Raw genomic sequence first — 21171 nt, 5'->3', positions numbered from 1 at the left:
AATTCTTCTGGGATTTTATTCCCATTTATTTATGGTACCCAACAAAACAGAAGTTTGGTGTCCAATCATCAATTTATCTCAACTCAGCCAATTTTTAAATCCTCCTTGCATCACTATGGAATATTTTCTCACTTTAAAGCAAGTTTGGTATTACCAATGCTTATTTCCATATTTCCATAACAGAATCTTCCTAGGAGTTGCTCATATCTGTACATAAGGGGTTTGATGCTACAGTTATGGGCTTTTTCCTTTGGTCTTGCATCAGCAGCTTTTGTCTCCTACAGAGTTATTTTAACTTTTTTACATTACTTGCATTCATTAGGCCTGTGCACACATCATTATAGATGACCAGCTCCTTCTGGCACCATTCCTCCAATTAGCAGAACTGTACTCTTAGATTCTCCTTACAGAAGCCACAAAAATGGACTTTATCAGATTGGGAAAAAATATTTTGTCACTGATGCAGTATCTTGTGCATTTGGGTGCAGTTTTCAATACTCAATTAAGTTGTGCTCATCCAACCCCTTTCAGGCTTTAAATTATGAAAAGAACCACCAGGCTTTTTCTTGTCTCCTGCTGTGTGGATTGTTCTCTCTTTGGGAATGTTGGCATCTTTTGACTCTCTCGTTCCTTAGGAATGAGCATGTGAGGTCCCTACAGTGGTCATCTGCATGACCAGTGGATTGTGCAGTCTTATCATTTGGATCATTCTGTTTTATTAATCATGAGCAATGTCATCAATTGCAAATGGTGATTGGATTGAAGTAATACTACTGTTGGTACACCCATTCCACCATCTTGTCTCAAGACTCATCTGTTCACAAAAGCATCTCTTCAGTAATAGGGAACTTATCTTCAAGGTCAGGTGTTTCAGTTTCTTAGAAAATGAGTATTTTCCATACTAATTTTCTTGAAGTACATTGGGTTTAAGGTCTATCTCTTCAGAGGAGAAAAATTGTTGATACATTCCAACAATTCAATGGCTGCATCTTGGATTTCTTGTCAAGAAGACCACATGCATGCACACTTGAAACTTTTGTTTTCGTACCTTGGGTCTTCACTGCTGAACTCATTCTCATCTTATCAGTCTTTTAGCTTTTCATATTCCATCAGTGATGAATTTAATTGTAGATAATTGTCTCAACCACACTGGATTTTTCTAATGAAGTAAATGATACATCATGATTTTTCAGTGGATTTAATCTCAGTTTGAGTCTCCAATAATTGATACCTCTGCAACTCTTTAAAATTCTCAACTGCAGTTTTGCTCTCCAATACTTCATCCTCAAGCATTGGTAGAAGATGCATTCTGTCATGATTGGATAGGTTTAAATCTGTGTTTTTCTGTTGATTCAGCTATTCCACTGGGTTCTGACTATGGCTTGTTCTATTCTCTGTTAAAATTCTATTGGTTGCACCATATTGGCCAGCTTAAGCATGGTTCCCACTTTAGCATCTGCAGGAATGTCACTTGTACTTCTTCCTTATTTGAAGTCTCTGAAACAACCACCATCAGACATTCTTTACCCAGATGTTTGGAAACTCAGTCTTCATGCTTGAAAGTTGTGCAGTTCTTTACCTGGCACAAAGGTTTAACTTCTGAAGTTTCTCTGTACTTAACTGAATCTCTCTCTAAGCCAACCACAATAGTTTATCAATAGAAATGGAATATTTATCATCAGTGTTGTGTTAAAAGGAAGATAAATCCTCTTTGTATCCTGTTTTCTAACTTTGGTAGTTTAGTAGAGGCTTGCTTCATCTAAGGTGGCTTTATATAAAGCATCCTTATCTGCTATTTTTAGGTATTCTAAATATTGGAAGGTTTTGAATATTTAGTTCTATCAGGTCTACTAAAATCCTTTCATGTTCTCTGGCCCAAACAACCTTTTTAATTACCAAATTGAGATTTTAGTTGTTTTATGTGTGTTGTGTTATCTTCCTTTTTGGCCCATAGCTTCATATTCTTTGTTTCACATTTCATTTAAGTTGTATTTTTGTCATTGTTGGCCTGTGGACATCATCAGTTAGAGTTATTTGCAACCCATATGCATAGAACTTTATCATTTTACATTTATCCTACTTTACCCTGATAGGTCTTCCAAAGACTCTGGTAGGCAGCCAGGGAAGAGGAAGTTCTTCTCTACCAATCCATTTGTCAATCATTTCTCACCTTTATGACCACTAGAGTTCTAATTGTTTATGTCAGGACACTCAAGTGTTAAGTGGCTTGTACTATCTCATTTTTGTGGTACTAGTAATGGATTGTTCATTTATTGGGCATGTGGACTATTTCTAATACTTTCCTGTCTCATTATTTGCATGATCTGGCAATTTTCTTTTTTGATAGTTTAACTGCACCTAGTAGCTATTTTGACCACATCTGTTAGACTTTTCCCATAAAGAAATATCCTCCTCAGTCATACTCATTTATTTCCAGGATCCCTTTATTTCACTAGATCCCACTTTATGGCAAGCAGTGCCCATGCATGTATGCTTTATGTTCTCAGTTTTGCACTAGCAACCACTTACACTGTAATTACTACAGGTTGTAACAAGATCTGTTGAAATGGAGTGTTCCATAATAGTGTTCCTCCTGAGTGTGCATAATACTACTCAGTTGAGAGTAGAGCAGTAGCATTCTGCTGGTATAGATGGCCTGATGCTCTTCTTACTGGTGGAGACCTGACATTGTATTGCTCCACCTTCTATTGCAGTTTACCCTTCTGGGTGAGGCATCTTCCATTCTACCATCCAATAGATGTTTTCTTGTGGATTGGATGTTTATTGGTGCTGGACTAGCCACATAAGTCCTCACATTTTTTAATTGTACCCTACACTATACCATGAACTGGACAATAATGTTCCAGTACCACCAGAATTAGGAATGGGGATAAACCCCACTTACAGGTCCTTGTTCCTGCTGTACACTAGATGTTGCTTTTTAGTGGATCTGATGTTAGTTGTGTTGGAGATACTTGCATGCAACAGTGGGTTTTTGGTTTAGAAGCTTCTCTTTCCTGCTGATACCCATTTTTAAGGTGAAAGGTAGAGGTCTACTCCAGACCTGATGTACTATTCCAGATGCTGCCACCATGTGCTGGCTGAGGTGAAACTCTCATGTACAGTCTTTTGTGTTATAACTACTCTATACGAGCGAGTCCCATTATTTCCAATAAGGATAGTGTCACTCTTATTGGTGGAGGGTTGCTGCATAATCATATGCATGTTAGTATAGTGAGTGAAAATTTGTGCTGGTAGAGGGCAGTATAAGTCAAAAGTTTTTGTCTGAGGAGGTAAACATCTATTGGAAATACATTTTCTAGTTTGTCTGAAGCATTTTTTGTTTTGTTTTTCATGCATGCATGTGTGTGTGTGTCTTTTTTATATGTGCATAACAAGTTATTTCTTCTAAATACTATGCACAAGTTACTTTAGACTGCTGTTTCAAACAACCTGAGTGAAAAATTGGCATTTCTGGAACATTGTACTTAAGATAGTGTTAGTACATTTTTATGTTTTGAAGTTTACTCCAAACAAGGTTTTAATTTTATTTTCCTTAACTGGTTGAATCCATTTGCTTGCTTGTATGGAGAATAGCACACAGATCAGCAGTACTTAAAATAACTGAGCTTTAACATATATATATTCACAACAACTGCTAAGATTTTGTTAAAGATTACAAGTATTTGGGACAAAAAAAAGATATTAGTTAAAATTTTTGACTAAAATATAAAGATTCATTAATTTTGTATTGCTGTTTGCTCTCAGAAGCTGAATATTTCAAGTAGTATTATTAATATAATATGTAATGAAATGTTTAAAAATAGAAAAATATGTATGCACCTTTTAATTTCTCATTAAATAATCTTAAAATTCTTTCAGTTATATTCTTAATTTTAAATTTTTACTTACTTGCATATAATTCATTTTTGATTAACTATTTTCACTTCCTGTCCTTTAGCATTATTACTTATTGTAACACACAGCATGTGTTCTCGAGCAGTATTAGGGTTTCATAGGCAGAAACACTTTGGTCTTTGTCGAAATGTTGAACTCTTGCTTACTACACCAAGCATAATGAACTGAAGCAGTATAACTTATATTTTTAAAAATTATTAAACCTTTGTAATATGCATTTTAAAACATCAATAACACACAACTAAAATATAAAACTAAAACCTAATTAGTCTAATTGTCTATATAACACGTGTATATATAGGTATATAGGTGAGAAACATTTCTGAATTGGTTATGAGGAGAAAAGTAGCAACAATTCTAAGATTGGTTTGACAGGTTCTTTTCATGCCAATTTCAAAATAACTATTGAGTGATTGTATCTTAAATTATGGTCATTCTGTTGGGCATAAATATCTAGCTCAACTAAGTATGATTGACTAAAACATTACAACTGCATGTGCACAAATTGGGCATACATATGACAAGAGTTCCAAGAAGTTTAATTTCTCTTCTTGAAACATGCCCTTAGGAGAAGAATATAAGAAAGAATATAAACAAAACAGTTAGTACACTATGTATGTACATAGTATATGCATGCCCAAACATGTGAAAAAAAGTTGTATTGTAACAGATTTACTGTTATACATTTATTTTAATATCTGTTTGTTCTAGTTTAATGCATGTAATCTATGTTGTTAAATGTGTATTGTGCAAGTCTATTCTGTTTTCTAAATTTGTAGATGATACTCTAAAGTAAGAATTTTCTTGAATGTTGTTAAACTTTTGAAAATCTTACCTAATCGGTACAAAAGCTAGCCATCTCAAAATGCTGAGACACTTTTTAGAATATTATTTGGTCGATACAGTCAATACACTAAGCTATAATTGTAATAAATACTTAGTTGACCAGGAACGTATATAGATTTTGAGTATGTATCACAAACTTTGGTGAATTAACTTGGATGTTAGTATTTCTATGAAGACATTAGATATCTTCCTTGTTTAAAAGTGAGCTTATAAAATGAACGAGCCAACCAAGGATAGAGCTAGCTAGCTTTCCCAACAAGAGAAGTAAAACAGCATCAACTCAATTAATTTGATCATCATGGACCTGTACCATCAATAAAATATTCAGTTCTAGACCATATAAAGACAGTATAGTTTGTAAAACATTTGTAATAACCATTATTATAAATTGTATTGTGTGTATATCAAAATATATTTAAGAAAGAAAATTGTATGTATCAATCGTATTGACAAATATCATAAATTGGACACACAGCGATATTTAATTAACTCTTAAATTAAAATTTCCAGCTATTTGAAATCTTAATAATTTGTGTATGTAACAAAATAAATTGGAGACTTGTCTGAGATAAATTATAATATTTAACACTAACCTAGGGGCTTGTGTCCAAGATCGCAAGCAGAGACAAGATTCATTCTAAATTAAAAATCAAATCCTAATTAATTTATATTTATCAGTGCCAACAAGATTTCATTGTATCTGATTATCAATGTTTTCTTGCATCCCTCCTCTTTTGGACTAGAAAAATATAACAAAAGCGAATTACTCAAAATTGTCGAAATCTTAGAATTGGAAATTAAAAGAATTAATGAGAAAAATGAACTCAAAGGATGTTATTGAAGTATTAGTCAATGATGATTTGTTGTTTGAAGAAGCATTAGGTGAATATTGTAGTGTCCACACTAGCCAATCAGAATTGTGTGATAAAGTTAGATATCCAGTTTAAATTCAAACAAATTGAGATTGAACAAGCCCGTATCAAAATTCGAAGAGAATAAATAAATATCTCGAGACAAAATAAGCCCACATCAAAGCACAAAAGAAGCAAGTTTGTATCAAAGCAGAAAGGAAAAGTATGCATTTTGATGCTTAACTAGCTTGTATTGAAGCTGAGAAAGAAATTTAAAAGAAATGGAAATTAGGTTCAATTCTGATTGACTCAGGCAAATTGACAACTTTGAACTCAATCAATAAATTAAAGTACCACAATTTAATGAAAACAAAGTTTATAAATATTTCCAACATTTTCAAAATGTTGCTTAAACCATGGAAAAATGGTCACTATTGTTACAGTTTTAACTGAAAAAGTACAAGAGGATTATGCTGGTTACTCTCTAGAAACTTGTACAGATTATGATAAGGTTAAAGCAGCTTTTCTCAAAGTATACTAGTTAGTACCAGGGGCTTGTTGTCAAAAGTTTCAACATTATCACAAGTAAGGTAATCAACCTTGTATAGAATTCACCCATGAAAAAGAGGTTTATTTTGATTTGTGGTGTAATTGTATGTATGCTGGCAACAGTTTTAACAAATAAAGACAATTATGTCTAAATGAGTAATTAAAATGCTGTACATGTGACTACCTCAGAATTTACTTGGATGAAAAGAAAGTTAACATTACAGGAAACAGCAACTCTTTCTGTTGATTACACTTTAACACATAAAACCACTTTTCATAAAAAGAAATTCCTCCAGCTCAGCAAATTTTGTACTTGTTCAGTCCACTAAAATTAAGAATTATTCTAAAAATATGGTTCCTTTAGTTCAAAATCTTCAGATAGGATAAAAGTTCATCATAGCCTGTATGCCATTTCAGTAAAAAAACATGGTCGTGTTATGTTCAGTTGTTGTTTGGAAAAGAAAGGTAAGGAGGAACACCCAGAGTAATTGTGTCCACATTTGAACAGTATCACCTGATAATGTTGACTTGGCTACTGATAAAAAGGGTGTTGTTAGGGGGGACTTTAGATCTTTTATATCCATAGGTTCTGTATCTTTGACAAATGGCACTGTTAATCCCATACCCATACATATTTTACCTTATACTAGGGCAATTCAGTCATTTTTGTTTTAGGCCATTAGTGAGTGTTAGTGCTCAGGGTATTGAGGGTGTTTTGTTTTGTTTTTATTTCTCTTCACAACATTTATTTAGCATCAGACCTAATTTTGGGATCAATTGTGGTTAAAGTAAGACCTACTCTTCCAATTAAAAGTATTTCATTATTGTTTGGAAATGATTTGGCTGTGTGAAAAGTTGTCACTGAACTCAAAATTGTTAGCATTGTCCTACTGACAGTGCATTGTGGAGTGACAATGATGAATATGAAAAATCTGGTTCACCTGGTGAAGTTCTGTTTGCTTGAAATAAACTGATCACTGAGTAAGAAAAGGATCTGCAGATCTCATTACTATTTTGACATATACTTGCAAAGAATGAACTGGAGGAAGTTCCAAATGGTTACTGTTCCAAAAATGGTGTGCTAATGATAAAATGGAGACCACCAAATGTGCCAACTTCAGAACACTGGGCTGTAATTTATCAAATTGTTGTTCCAAAAGCATATTGTTCTGAAATGTTTAAAATTGTCCATGAACTTCCCATGGAGTCATTTAGATGTCAACATGATGCATGCTAAAATTATATTTTTTTTGGCCAAAAATTAGGCAAGATGTTTTTCAGTTTTGTAAACATTGTTGTACCTGTCAATTGGTCAGAAAACCTAACCAGAAAATTTCCATTGATCCTTTGAAACGTATCCCAGCTTTTGAAGTACACCTCAGTCATGGGATTATCGATTGTGTTAAACCAGAGAGATAACATTTGAGTTTAAGCTATGTAATTTTATTATCATAATGGTATTTGTATTGATTGTGCTATATATTATGATTATTGAAGTTGTATAATTGTTTGATAATGTATTTTATTTAATGTATTGTTATCAATCTGTGTGTGTGTGAACATTTTTTTTCATATAGAAAATTAGTACTGGTAGTTAAGCAACCAAAATCAAAAGTAAGGACTACATTAAAAATAAATCCAAACCTCTGGTTATAACAAACTAATATAATTACTCAGAAACAAGCTGAAACAAAAGTAAATAAAAAAAAAATGCTATACTAATTGAAAGGATCCCAGGTTACGAGCTATAATGTGGGATATAAAATGTACCCCAGGTTTTGGAGGTGACTGTGGAAGTAAGACCCTTACTTTTTGGATAATAATAAATAATCAACCTGTTTTAAAGTATCAAAATTTATGAACAAATACACAATTCCATTGAAAGATTAAACCTTTGTTTTAAATTCCTGAATAGAAAAGTTCTGTTGACCTTTTATAGAACTGGAAGAAAGAACACTTAGCTCTAAACACATAAAAGATATATTAAGTTTCTGTATTTATAATAATTATATATTTTGTAAGAGCCAGGTTTTTAAACAAGTAACAGGAGTTACAATGGGAGCTCACTCTTCCACTTGTATAACAAATTTATATCTTTACTGTTATGAGAATATATTTATTGAAAACTACACAGATCCAGATGTTTTCACTTTAACTTGCATATATATTTATGGATGATTTAATTAGTATGAATAATCCTGAAATAATGTTATTAACACTATCTATTGAAGGCAGTAAAAGGTGATCTGGATATGGGACTTTGTGGGCTTCAGCACCAACATCCCACTCTTCTAATCTCTATTTGTATATCTTTCTCTCTTGCTATTCCTTTATTTTATTTCTTTCTGCAAGAGAAGTGAATGAAGACTAATAGATGATGTATCCCCACCACAGTGTGGGTCATACTTCCTCTGAAACCTAGGGTACAATTTATAACACATATAATAACTTGTATCCTGGGATCCTTTCAATTAGTGCAGTGTTTTTTGTTTTTTATTTTTAAGTTTATTTTTGTTTCTGCTTGTTTTAGATAATAACAGACTAAAAGATGTATATTGAAAATTGATTAATGCCAATTTTTAATTCTCGTAGGAGGGAGATGTAATGGATTTACTATTATACATTTATTTTAATATCAGTGTTTCAGTTTAATGCATGTAATATATGTTGTTAATTATGTATTGCTCAAGGCTCACCTTTTCTCTAAATTTGTAAGATTCTCAAGAGTAAGATATCAACAATACATATGTTGCAAAAACACCAGCACATTTTTTAATGTTGTTGAGCTTTTGAGAATCTCACCTAAAGAGTATAAAAGCTAACTGTTGCAAGATATCGAGAAACAGTTTTAAACTATTGTTTAGTTGCTGCAGTCAGTACACTATAAACCTCAGAAGCTATAATTTGACAAATGCTTATTAATTGGAAAACTACAGATATTTGACCAGGAAAGATTATAGAATTCAAATATTACAAACTTTAGTGAAGTAACTCTGGATCTTAATATTTCTACAAGGACATTAAATATCTTCCTTGGTAAAAAAGTGAACTTATAAACTGTGTGAGGCCAAACAAGAACACAACTAGCTAATTTTCCTGTCAAAAAAAGTGTAACAATATCAACTCCGAATTAATTTGCTTGTTGTAAACCTGGACTGAAAATTATAATTCAAATTTCCAACTATTTGAAATTGTAGTATGTTACAGTGTGTAAAGAAGTAATCAAATTAAGAAGTTCAAAAGTTTTGTGACCTTTTGTGTCAAATTAAAGATTAAGTTTATTTTATTTAAGCTTTAACTACTTCATTTCAAAAGAAACCTTAAGGAAAATAAAACTTTGAACTGTAATGTAAATTTTAATGCTAATTTCATTGGCATACATTAACCACAGGATTGCTTAATTGAACTTTGAAGGATATCAAGTTAAATCTCATGATATGCAAAGAGCATCAAGAGAAGACATAGTGCTGTATAAGGTTATATTAGTACAGAAGAGGTATTACACTGTAGTAGGTACAGTTACACACTATTTTATTAAATTTAGGATATATTTAATCAAGTAACAAAACTTGATATTTTCAAGCATTTTTTTAATTTGGTTTATTTTTGGTCACACTTATGTAAAATGAGGTGATTAAGAGGATTTTTTTATTCAGTTATATTTGAAATGCACTAAGAGGCAATGATTCTATATACTTCTTGTATTTAAGGATTCTTGTTCTAAGTTTTATATGAAATTTTGTTCAACATTCCCAACTTGTAATACGTTATGTTCTCTGCCAGGTGACGACTTCTCCATTATTCAACAGGAAATTTTGATGATGAAGGATTGCCGACATTCAAACATTGTTGCATACTTTGGAAGTTACCTGAGGTTTGTGAATTTTCCAGCTTATTATAAAAATATACATGTTTAAATATTGGTTTATTTACGTGTATATTATATGTGCATATGTACAAAAGTTAGTAACAGAACTGACTGCAGTAAGTTGTGTAGTACTATTTTTTTTTTTTTATTGTCTTCTCCATTAAAACTTGTTTGGAAGACAGTTAAACAGTATTTGTGTTCACCAGTAGTTCTCTAAATATTTAACTATTAGTAACTAGGCTGTAATAATTCTACAAAATTGATTCATTGTAGTTAATCAACCATAGATCAATACATGACTCATTTGTGCTGCACCCTCTTTTTTCTCTTTCATTTTTTAACATCCTTTTATGCTTTATAGAACCAAATGCTGACTTTTTCATGGAAATATGATCAGTCTATGTACTATATGACCATTCTAAATGTAATTTTTTTATTTTTAGTAATGCAGTATGAAAATTCTGTTAGTCAGGTTTATAGTTTTTCTTAAATATTGTGTATCAAATTTTTACATAAAATGTAAAACAAATTACCACAATCTGTGTCGATAATAATTGGCTCATAAAGGATAGAACAGAGGGTGCAAATCAGATGTTTGGAAATATTTTTGGTTTGAAATATTGTCTCATGATAAAAGAATTGTGATACGAGTTAATCATGAAATAAATATATCATTACAACCCCATTAGTAACATTAAAAGACCAGAGCTACTTTTTAATTAAATTCCATTTGAAAACTGTTTTTTTTCTTCCTGAGTTCAGTGTCCAAATTTTTAATATCATGACTGTTGGCTATTAACATTATTAGTAGATAATGTCACTCTCACCAAGTTTTGTTTTAAGAATTTATTAAAATTTGACAAGAACACATCTAAAAGTATTCAGTTTCAGAGAAATAAAACATTTTAAGTTTATTTGTTCTAAAACGATTCATTATCTAATGTTGCTATTTGTACTTGGACTCTGAATAGTTCACCTGCAAGGTAATTTTATATGTTTTCTCTTACATTTTTCACATTTAATTTGCATAATATCTACTAGAACTTCACAAATAAATATTGATATTCTTTAAATAAATGTTTATATTTCATTTTCAGATTTCTTTATTATATCACTAACTCGATCATCAACATTCAGTGCAATGAAAATATTGAAGTTAACAAATGGAAATATGTACATTCCATACATCTGTTTGGAAATTCAGTATAATTCTCTTCTTTGTCTATTCTGCATAATTTTTTGTCTATCTTGTCATTCATTGTTTATATTTAATTTTCCTTTAAGATTTCTTATATTTTATTATATGTGCTAATATGTCTGATGCCCATGGGACTTTATGAAGATATTGCTGGCAGGCTCCAGGCAGAAATACATTTGTCTTAAAAGATGGTGCTTGTGTATGTCTTTTGTTGATAACATTTCACAATCTAGGAGGCAAGTTAAATACATAAAAGATATTAAATCTTTAAATTTGATTTTTAAAATTCAAAATACATAATTATCTGAAATGTAAAAGTAAACCTTAAGTGCTATAGTTTATCAAGCAGACAACAGTACTAACAGCAGTTACATGCACCCAGTGGTTTATAAACTGGCTGCCAACTTCAAATTAACCTGTGATGAAATAATATAGTATAAACCAAGATCTTTCTTACAATTATATACATTTGTGTAAAGTATGTATTATGTGGCTTATACATTTTATGATAATGCATAGAAGGTTAACACAGCATCCATCAAGGATTGGCAAACTTAGATTATGTTTGCCAGTGAATTCAGCTGTAAGACTATCTTATGTGTCAAAAGGGCAAAAGCATATTCATTGCTATCTTAACACTCATGTGGATAAGAGCCAACACCACTAAAGTTCAGATTTTTTCATAGTATATGGATCACATAACAAGAAAACTGCAATTTAATTTTTTTTAATGTTTCTTTTTAAACAAAGGGATTAAACTTCGACAACAAAAATTTGAATGATAACATAATTGTAATGTTAATTTCAGTGGCATACATGTATAGTAAAGTTTTTAAATTAAATTTAAATGTTACTCAGTTCCATATGTAAAAAATAATTTAAAAATGACTGGAGGTAACAGGATTAACTCTCTTCACACGAGCTTGATCAGTTTGACTGCTCTACATTTTTGTACTTGTAGTCTGTATAGATTTAATTCTATTAACTTTTGATATAGTGTGTATATCTTCAGAAAAATTTGGCAGTCTTTCTGTAAACATTATAAGCATTTCACATACACAATTTTTTGTGAAGTATTTTTAATAAGTTGAAACATTTGTCCTTGAATACATGAAATATTTGTTATGAATAGGCCATATGCATTTATTCATAATTTTAGAGTTCAGTTGTGTAAAATATAAAACCTTTTGAATGCATTCCAAATGTTTATTCTTAATAAAACTTTATCTGTAATTTTCTGTACCCTAACTTTATGCAAAGTTGGTCAATTTGACTTACCTAATAACTACCTAAAAATAAATCAAAATATAAAATTACTATCCTTTTATTTATAGAATAACTTCAAATATAGTGTAAAACTGCATTTGTTTATCCTAAATAGATTTCAATTCGTAACAGTTTAAATATATTTATAATTAAATTTTATTATTTTATTGCCCTTTTGATTACCTTTGAACTGTAGGTAAACCCTATTTGTGCCATTGTAAGTTATAAAATCACTTGGGGGACATGAAGTTCACATTATGCTATTGAATTATGTTACCCGTTAGCTACTCTAAGCTACTTGTATACATGCTTCATGTAATATATTTATTATATTATTGTTGTTTATTATACCTAATCTAACCATAACTAACTTAGTTTAGTCTTTATTTACTTTATAAAAGTAACTAACATGTAAAAATACTTAACCAAGTATTTTTTGTTTTGCTCTCAACTATCAATTACAGTTAACCCTACACATATTAAATTGTTATTAGTACATATTCAGTTAAAAAAGCACAAAAGGTATTATGTTGTTTTATATATTTATGATTTTTTTTTTGCACATAGATTTTTTGATATAGATAAAATGTAAAGTTTTTACAAAAAAAACTGATACTCATTTAAGAAGTTTTAGAAGTTATGCAAAAGAAATACAGAACTGTAAGATGAAAGCACTTCTCTTTTTGGCATGAAAATTACTTTGTGATCAGATTAACTTGATAAAGGTTTAGGAAATTCACACCCAAAACTTTTAGTGGAATCATTTATCAAATATTCTGATTTTGTAGCATCTAATAAATTCAGAATTATAGTAAGATTTATTATATATAACTTTACAGATATAACATGCATATGCTTATAATACATACTGAAACTTTTGATGGAGGGATCAGAAGTGGAGTTACTTCTAAGTTGTATATGTGATCATAATTTGTATAATTGTGTTATAAATCTATGTATAGCATATGTCCTTTGGTGACTATGTGACAGTATAGTTCAATTCTTGGATGGTTATGAATGTCTTTACATCCTGTCTGTAGACTGTGCTGTGTGTTGTTTTACAGGTGCTTCCAAGTGCTGTTTTTGATTACTCTTACTCCCAACAGTTTTAGTGGTGTTGTTGAGCTCAATTATTGATAAAGCTGCCCACAGTTAACAGAAAGTTGATGTTAATAACCTGGCATTTTTTAAAGTCTTTATTCACAAGCTGATGCTACTTTTAGTGCTTCATTACATCCTTTGCCATTCTCATCTACTATGGTGTAGAGCTACTCTGGGTTAAAGATAGAAGAAACTTGGTTTTTCATTTTCTGATCAATATCAGTATCATGGGGGAATGGAGAGGTTAGCTTTGTTTTCCACCTGAACTGTTCCAAAAGTAATCTCTCTTGTTTCAATACTTTGCTTGTATTACTTAGGTCTGAGAGAAAAAACAATTTTTTTTTTTTTTAAACTTGTTGAGTATAATATATGGAGGAAAGAGAGGCTAGTTTTGTTCTACACTTTGGCCATTGCCATGTATAGTTTTGGAAAGTGAAGTAGTGAATTTTATTTTTCAAATTTCAGTATCACTTGATTTAGAAAGACTAGTTTTTGTTAGTGTTTCACAAAAGTGAAGGTTTCCTCCCTTCATTCATGGAAAGGTTTATAAAAAATAAACTAATACTTTGTAATTCTTTTCTTGTTGCAGGAGAGACAAACTTTGGATTTGTATGGAATTTTGTGGTGGAGGTTCTCTGCAAGATATTTACCATAGTAAGTATTGTCACATTTAAAGCAAAATCCCATTTTTAAATTGCTCATGTTTTTTTATTTATAGTGTGTGTTGTGTCATATGTAATTCGTAAAATCAGAAATCAAGTAGCATAATTTACACTGAAGTGTAAACATGTTTAAAAAAGAAAAAAATGACATGGTTTCTTTGACAGAAAATAAAAGCTCCTTTTCATTAATTAAAAGAAACCTTCAGTTAACAGGTTAGAAATTTGTTTCTTTAAATGGTGGATTTCTGAATGTGAATTTAATACACTGTGTATGTGTAAGTGATTATAACTTTATTTAGGATTTACCTCTATATATTTATTAGAGGGAACATTCACATATCTCATCTTTTTGTTTCTACTTTTAAATTAATTTTTCTTCACCATGTTTATATTCTTCTCATACATTTATTATTGTTACCATTGTAATGTTATTAACATAGTTGTATGTCACAATTTTTTAGCATTTTAAATTATATCAGCTGTTTGTTATGTTAAGACTAGGCTTGTGTTTAGTTGGGTGTTTATCTTTTGATAAGACCATAAAGTCTAACATTTAGAATAAGTGTTTCTATTCATTATTCATAAAATCATATAGTTAAGATCTATCACGCACCACTTCTGTTATGTATCAACTGATGTTTGTGGAAAAGATATCACTAACAAATGTGTAGTCTTTGTGATTTCACTTGTGAAATATTAATTACATGAACATCCCTCAATTTTAACAATATACTTTGTTATCAGTTTGTTACAGTAGTTATATCAAATAAAAACATTATTCCCTCCAGTAACCTAGTGAGCTGTTATAGTAACTTAAGTTTTCCAATAAAATAATGCTTTTTCTTCAGCTTCTATAAATAAACTTTACTCAAAGTGATTATAATATTTTTTTCAACTCATACATCTACCACAGTTGGTGGATAACATAAAAAATAAACGTAACTCTTTAACTCTTTCCATATGAATCATAGGTGAAAGGCCATGTCGTCACATTTGATGATTCACATTCAAAATTTTATTGAACCACTATTTTATGAATTTATGTTATTAACTTTTAAGTTGTATATTATAATTCAAATTTTTATATTATACATTATTCAATTTCTTAATTTAAAGGTAAGTATCAAAAACATGCACCTAAACATTGGTTTTTGTGTGTAGTGTGATATGTTGAATGCAGAACTGGTTCAAGTTGCATATTTGTGATGTTCAAAGTTTTGTCCAAAGTTTAGGATATAAAATTACTGATACTGACTAGCTAAAATATAAAATAAGAAACTTGTGCCTTCTTTTATATGTTGAGATATCACTCATGTACTGAATCAAATACAGTGGTCACCACTTCTTTTTTTTTCTATTTTTGGAAATAGTCCTTCAAACAAGTTAACCTCTATATGGCATGTGAATAACCAATTGAAAGCTTAGAATGTTACCCAAATGGTTTTCTCATCCATTTTTAAATATAAAGGCATCAATTAATTCTCTCAAAACAAATCTTGTGCTGGTAAGTTAGCCTATTCAAAATTTCTTATTTTGTTTGAACACAACTACATCTTAGTTACTAAAATTATAGTAATTATTTTGTATCAATATAGTAATTTATAAGTTTTTGATTATTCAAATGTATGTATAAAACCTAAAAAAAAATTATTTCATTTCACATCCTCCACATGCTAAATTTCTTAGGGCTGAGCAACCCTGAGTACAAAGGTTGTAATTAGAAGAGAAAATTGTTTGCTTTACTTCTTTATATACTGTCCTATGTTTTAAGATAAGTTTAAAATCTTATTTATAAATAATAATAATGTTTTTACATTTATAATGTATTATAAATGAAATGTGGCTGCATTTTACAAAATGCAAATCACTAAAACACAGCTGAGACAGTTCACTCTGTAATGGTCAATTTTATTTTCTTGGATATGGTAACGAGTACAAGTGCACCTTGTCGTACTATTTTTGTTGGCCAACAGTGGGTGAAAGGTTGATACAATAAAAATAATAAATGTATAATGTTTTAACATTTAAGTTATTTAGACTAAAAAATTTGTGTGTTTCAGTTAATTTTAAGCTATTCTACAAAGAAGAAAACAATTTATATTTATTTATTTATTTTTTGTAGTAGTTATGAGATTGATCAACTCTGTTGAACATGTACAGAAATTCTGATTCAATGGTGAAAGTAACTGATAAAATATAAATTTTTTTTCTTTAAAAATTTAAAAATTTGCTGATCATCAGAAGGTTATGAATGTTTCTCATGTGAAATTTGAAAACTTTTGAGATGCATAAAAGTATTTGTAATCTTAAAATGAAAATTACTCATGTTGAAAAAAAAAAAATTCATATGTAACTGAAAAATATTAAATCTTAATTCTAAAACTTGATATTTAGTATACAAAAGCTTTGTAATGTTGTGAATAACCTGCAAAATTTTGTAAACATTGCTTACATTGTCAAAAATCGTAGTATAATTACTCTCATGGTTATGAGCTCAGTGGATTCCATCCAACTTGTAAGGAAAGGGTTAATACAGAGCAACTGATTTTAACCACCTTAAAAACTGAATGTGTTTACTTGTTACAAAACAATTGTTGAGGAATTAGGTATGCATATTTAAAAAAAAATATTATGATGGTGTACAGAAATTAATTTATTGCAATAAGCTGTAATTCAGTTTGCCTACATTGTTATATGCATGTACACAAACTTGGAACTATAGATACTAATTATATAGTTATTTATTTTCATACCACTGACAGTTTTCAGTTGGTCTATTGAAACGTTGTCTTTGTTCACAATTCTTTCACAGAATACCATTGTACACGTTGTAGTCAGTGGCAGATATAAGGTTATGTATTCCCAGGGACTTATAATTTTTGTGGGCCCTATATCCCATGTAATTTTACACAGAATAAAATTATCAATGGGCCCCCAACAAAACCATGGGCCATGGAACTAAGCCCCTTATAGCCCCAACTAAAATATGTCACTGGTTATAATTAATGATGGTTATTTTAATTGATTCAAAAGTGTTCAAGACAAGGTTGGTTGGTTTTTTTCCTGTCCAGGTGTTTTTAGTAAGGGAACAATCTCTCAACAGAACCATTAGATCCTAGGAGAATGAGCACAAATTGCTTCATAGAAGTCCATTCAATTCATGATGTAGACTTTTTCATAAAGTGCTCTGAAATGTAGTTATTATTTTCTTGCTGCCTTTTATCTTGTTCTTGTCTCAGTTGACTATTGCCCTCTCCTTGCCAAATTATCAGTTCAACTTATCTTGCCAAATTATATGTGAGAAAATAATCAGCAAGCACATCCACTGATTTGTATGTGAAATAAAGCTCCATAGCTTCAGAAATCTTCAGCTGTATTTATAGTTGGCAGCAATGTGAAATTTCATGTTTTGTTTTGTTTTTAACATTCTGCACTTAACTTTTTAAATATAATCAAATCATTTATAAGTATGTAGGTATATTTATACATTGGTATGTTTTAATGCTTAGATCAGCATGTTATGTTAGAATTAATTACAGTCACTGAACTAACTGAATACTTTCAGATGTATGACTTGCTTAAAGATGTGTGTTGATACAATTTAATGTTGTTGCACATCATTGCTAAGTTGTTAACTGCCACTTTCATCCAAGTACTAATGTTCCTTTTCTATTAATTTGGTTCTTAATTTTGTTTGAATGTTTGTTATTCCATTTTGCACCATTTCACTAAAATTTCCATTTATGCTGTTTGACACAAAACTGAGTTTGCTATATAAACTGTGTACATTGAACACTTGGTGATAGTGTTGGTGGTGATGATGTGGATGTTATACAAGTATGAAGTATTACCAAAGTCTCTTTTTTTTTTTTCAAGAGTGAAGTAATAAGGCATGTCTGTAGCAATTTTACTTAGTACGTTTTGGTTCAGTTCAGCAGTAAAGGAAAGAAACATCTTTAGATCACCAGAAATTTCTTCCAATTACATAGAATGAGTGGCCCAAACTTCATAGATATGTTATTTTTTGTTGGGCAACCCATTGAATGGAAACTGTTATGGTTGATTTCATTAGTATGATAAGAAGAGTCAAATATGTATATATATTTGTACTCCACAAAGTCACATGTCCTTCCAAAATCAGGTATAGATCTATTGTTCTCTATGTAATGTGTTTTACCAAATGGCAAATGTGTGTTGTTTTATAGTGTTTTCTCTATGTGATTATGAAATATTCAAATGTAACTAAGTTTAGTGATTAGTATTTCTTTATTTTTCATCTCATTACATACAAGCATTGATTACGTACTGTCACATAAAAAATAACTTATTAAACAAAATTATAATTAAGTTGACAAAAAAATCATCTAATCAACTGACCAAATTAAGAGTTTTAAGTTATCAAAATTAATTTTTCCAATTTTTAATACCAAATTCACGAGTGAGGCCCAGAAATATTGTACCACTCTGTTTGAAGTGTTTTTAGCATGAATGTGGAAGTGTACTTCATTGCATCTTGTACATCCTATTTCTTTAATCTACCAATATACTGAATTGTTGAAACTAATTATTTTCCATTTATTGTGTGTTCAAAGCACCACCTTGATATTACAATAAACTCCCCCAATTTGTTAATCCACTGTTTTATTTTTCAGGTTGGTAACAATTTGTATAACATTGCCATGATTACACCTCTTTAAATACTTTTCTCTGGTACTTAATGTTGTATTGCTGATGCCTTCATTATAAATTGAGTTGTCATCTTTAATCCTATTTATTTTCTTGGATGAGACTAAATCAGCAACATTCTTATCCTTAGGATAAGCTATCTTGCATATTGCTTGTTTTGCAAAACATACCAACTTTCTGTTCTTTTGGTTATTGAAATCACACCAGTTCTTTATGTTCTGTTAACTGAGGAATATTATATCCACTACTCAGTGACAATAGTAATGCCTGTTGAATTTGAACTACGTTCTTGTCAAATATCTCTTCTTAACCAGTAGGAGTCATTTTTGTATGTCTAGGTTTGCATTTCTGGTTTTCTCCTTGTCATCATCATCTCTGTACTAATTACATATATATTTCCTTTTTCTTCCTGTTACATGTGACACTACGTTTAAATTTTCAAGTTTCAAGAGGTTTTCAAGATATCTTCACTACATGCATAACATTTAACACAATGAGGCCTTTCACACTTATGTTATCTTTGGTATATTCTTGATGAAAACAATTTTCAAGTCTCTCCAGCCACTTCAAGTTGAATGCAGTTTTGAGTATTTCAGCACAGGGAAAATGTATGGAAAGCTTTAGCCAGGGGAAAAAAAAAAGCCACATACACTGCCTATTAAAAACCAAAACTTCCTGCTCTAACTATCAAACTCTGTTAATATCACCCTGTTTATACAATAGTAGTTTAATAAAATTTTGGATGTAAGATACTAAAACCTTGTCATACATAGTAAAGAATACCTATTGCAATAGGGTTAATATTGTCTTATGAAATTAAAAAACTTATGTCCTATTAAAATATGGATTATAGCTGCAATGTTATGCTATACCTAGTTAGTGTAAAGAAAGTGGCTTAATTAAATGCTCATGACATGCAATAAAAGGCTGCCGGTAGGAGAGGGCTAATCGTTATCAAATTTCATTGATTGCTCAGCTTTTGGTAGTAAAGAGGTGCTGTAAAATTTGATTGTATAGATATCTAAGTGTAGAACTACTGTTTCTTGCATGAAGCATTAGCATTCATAGAGGTGTGGTGATGTAATTACAGAATTTTACTGTTTTGTGTAGTAAAATTAGAATTAGCAAACTGGACACTTAAAATTTCTAGTAATGTGTGTGTTGCATAAATTATAATCTTGTTCAAGAGAAAGACCTTCCTTAATTTTTGTTTGCTACATGGGGATACCATGCTGGTGTTTCTCGTATGTACAATAGAGTAAAGCATTTGGAGATTTACTGTTTAAAGTTATGCAGAGTATTCACTTGAAACGTCATATATGATATTATGTAAAATCAGTGGTACTGTTATGTACATGATAGATACCAGAATGTGTAAAAGATGATGTATACTCATTATCATGTGATATGTTTTAATGTAACTCTTCATACGTTTATATGTAACTTTTTTTGTGTGTGTGATGCAATAACTAATTGTAAAGTGTTTTACTCTGGAATATCTTTGTAATAGCTGTTGCATAGAAGTGTCTTTAACTGTAGGGTCTTATTGAATTAAGACTAATCTTTTTACAAATAAATCAATATAGGTAATCCTACCTTCACAGTTATCAGCACTTTTGTTTTGGAATACTGAATTGATTGAAAGTAAAAAATATTTTATACCTAAAGCTTTGATACTGTTATTTAAATTAGGTTGAATAAAGGTAAGTCTGTAACTAATATTTCTCTTATGTTAATGTAAACCATCAAGGCCTTTTAGTTTAATAAGCTTCAAACAGGCACTGTGCTTCTATTATCTGATGTCTAATTAAAGTGTTATGAGCTGTGTATATAATACTTTAAATGTTTTTATTTGCTTTAGTCACTAAACACTATAAGACAATCTCATTGTAGATTAATTTTTAAAGTACCTATATACATTTTCTTACTTCTGGAAAACAATTTGTAATGCATGCTTGATATGTATATTTTTTTTAATACATAGTTACAGGACCACTTACAGAAATGCAGATAGCCTACATGTGTCTAGAAACACTCAATGGTTTGGCTTATCTTCATTCAATGGGGAAAATGCATCGTGACATCAAAGGTGCTAATATTCTTCTCACAGAGAATGGAGATGTAAAACTAGGTAAGCACAGCTAATCTAGTGTCTTTCCAAAAATGAAGGTAAAATATTGGACTAATGTCATTCTTAAAATAAAATAAAGATGTTCTTGTATCCTA

General features: G+C 30.4%; 1 protein-coding gene across 11 annotated transcripts in view; it reads left to right on the top strand.

The window, feature by feature from the left end:
• Nucleotides 1-21171, top strand: part of LOC143222803 (mitogen-activated protein kinase kinase kinase kinase 3-like) — a 131065-nt gene that overhangs the window by 40798 nt on the left and 69096 nt on the right. For all 11 annotated transcript variants that reach the window (XM_076449859.1, XM_076449858.1, XM_076449854.1 and 8 more), the window contains exons 3-5: nucleotides 9948-10038; nucleotides 14187-14251; nucleotides 20930-21076. In XM_076449859.1, the coding sequence (XP_076305974.1) occupies nucleotides 9948-10038; nucleotides 14187-14251; nucleotides 20930-21076 (303 nt within the window). The remainder of the gene's footprint in view (nucleotides 1-9947; nucleotides 10039-14186; nucleotides 14252-20929; nucleotides 21077-21171) is intronic.

Source organism: Tachypleus tridentatus, chromosome 8, assembly GCF_004210375.1.
Source record: "Tachypleus tridentatus isolate NWPU-2018 chromosome 8, ASM421037v1, whole genome shotgun sequence".
Taxonomy (NCBI): Eukaryota; Metazoa; Arthropoda; class Merostomata; order Xiphosura; family Limulidae; genus Tachypleus; species Tachypleus tridentatus.
This window is presented reverse-complemented; position numbering and strand designations above follow the sequence as displayed.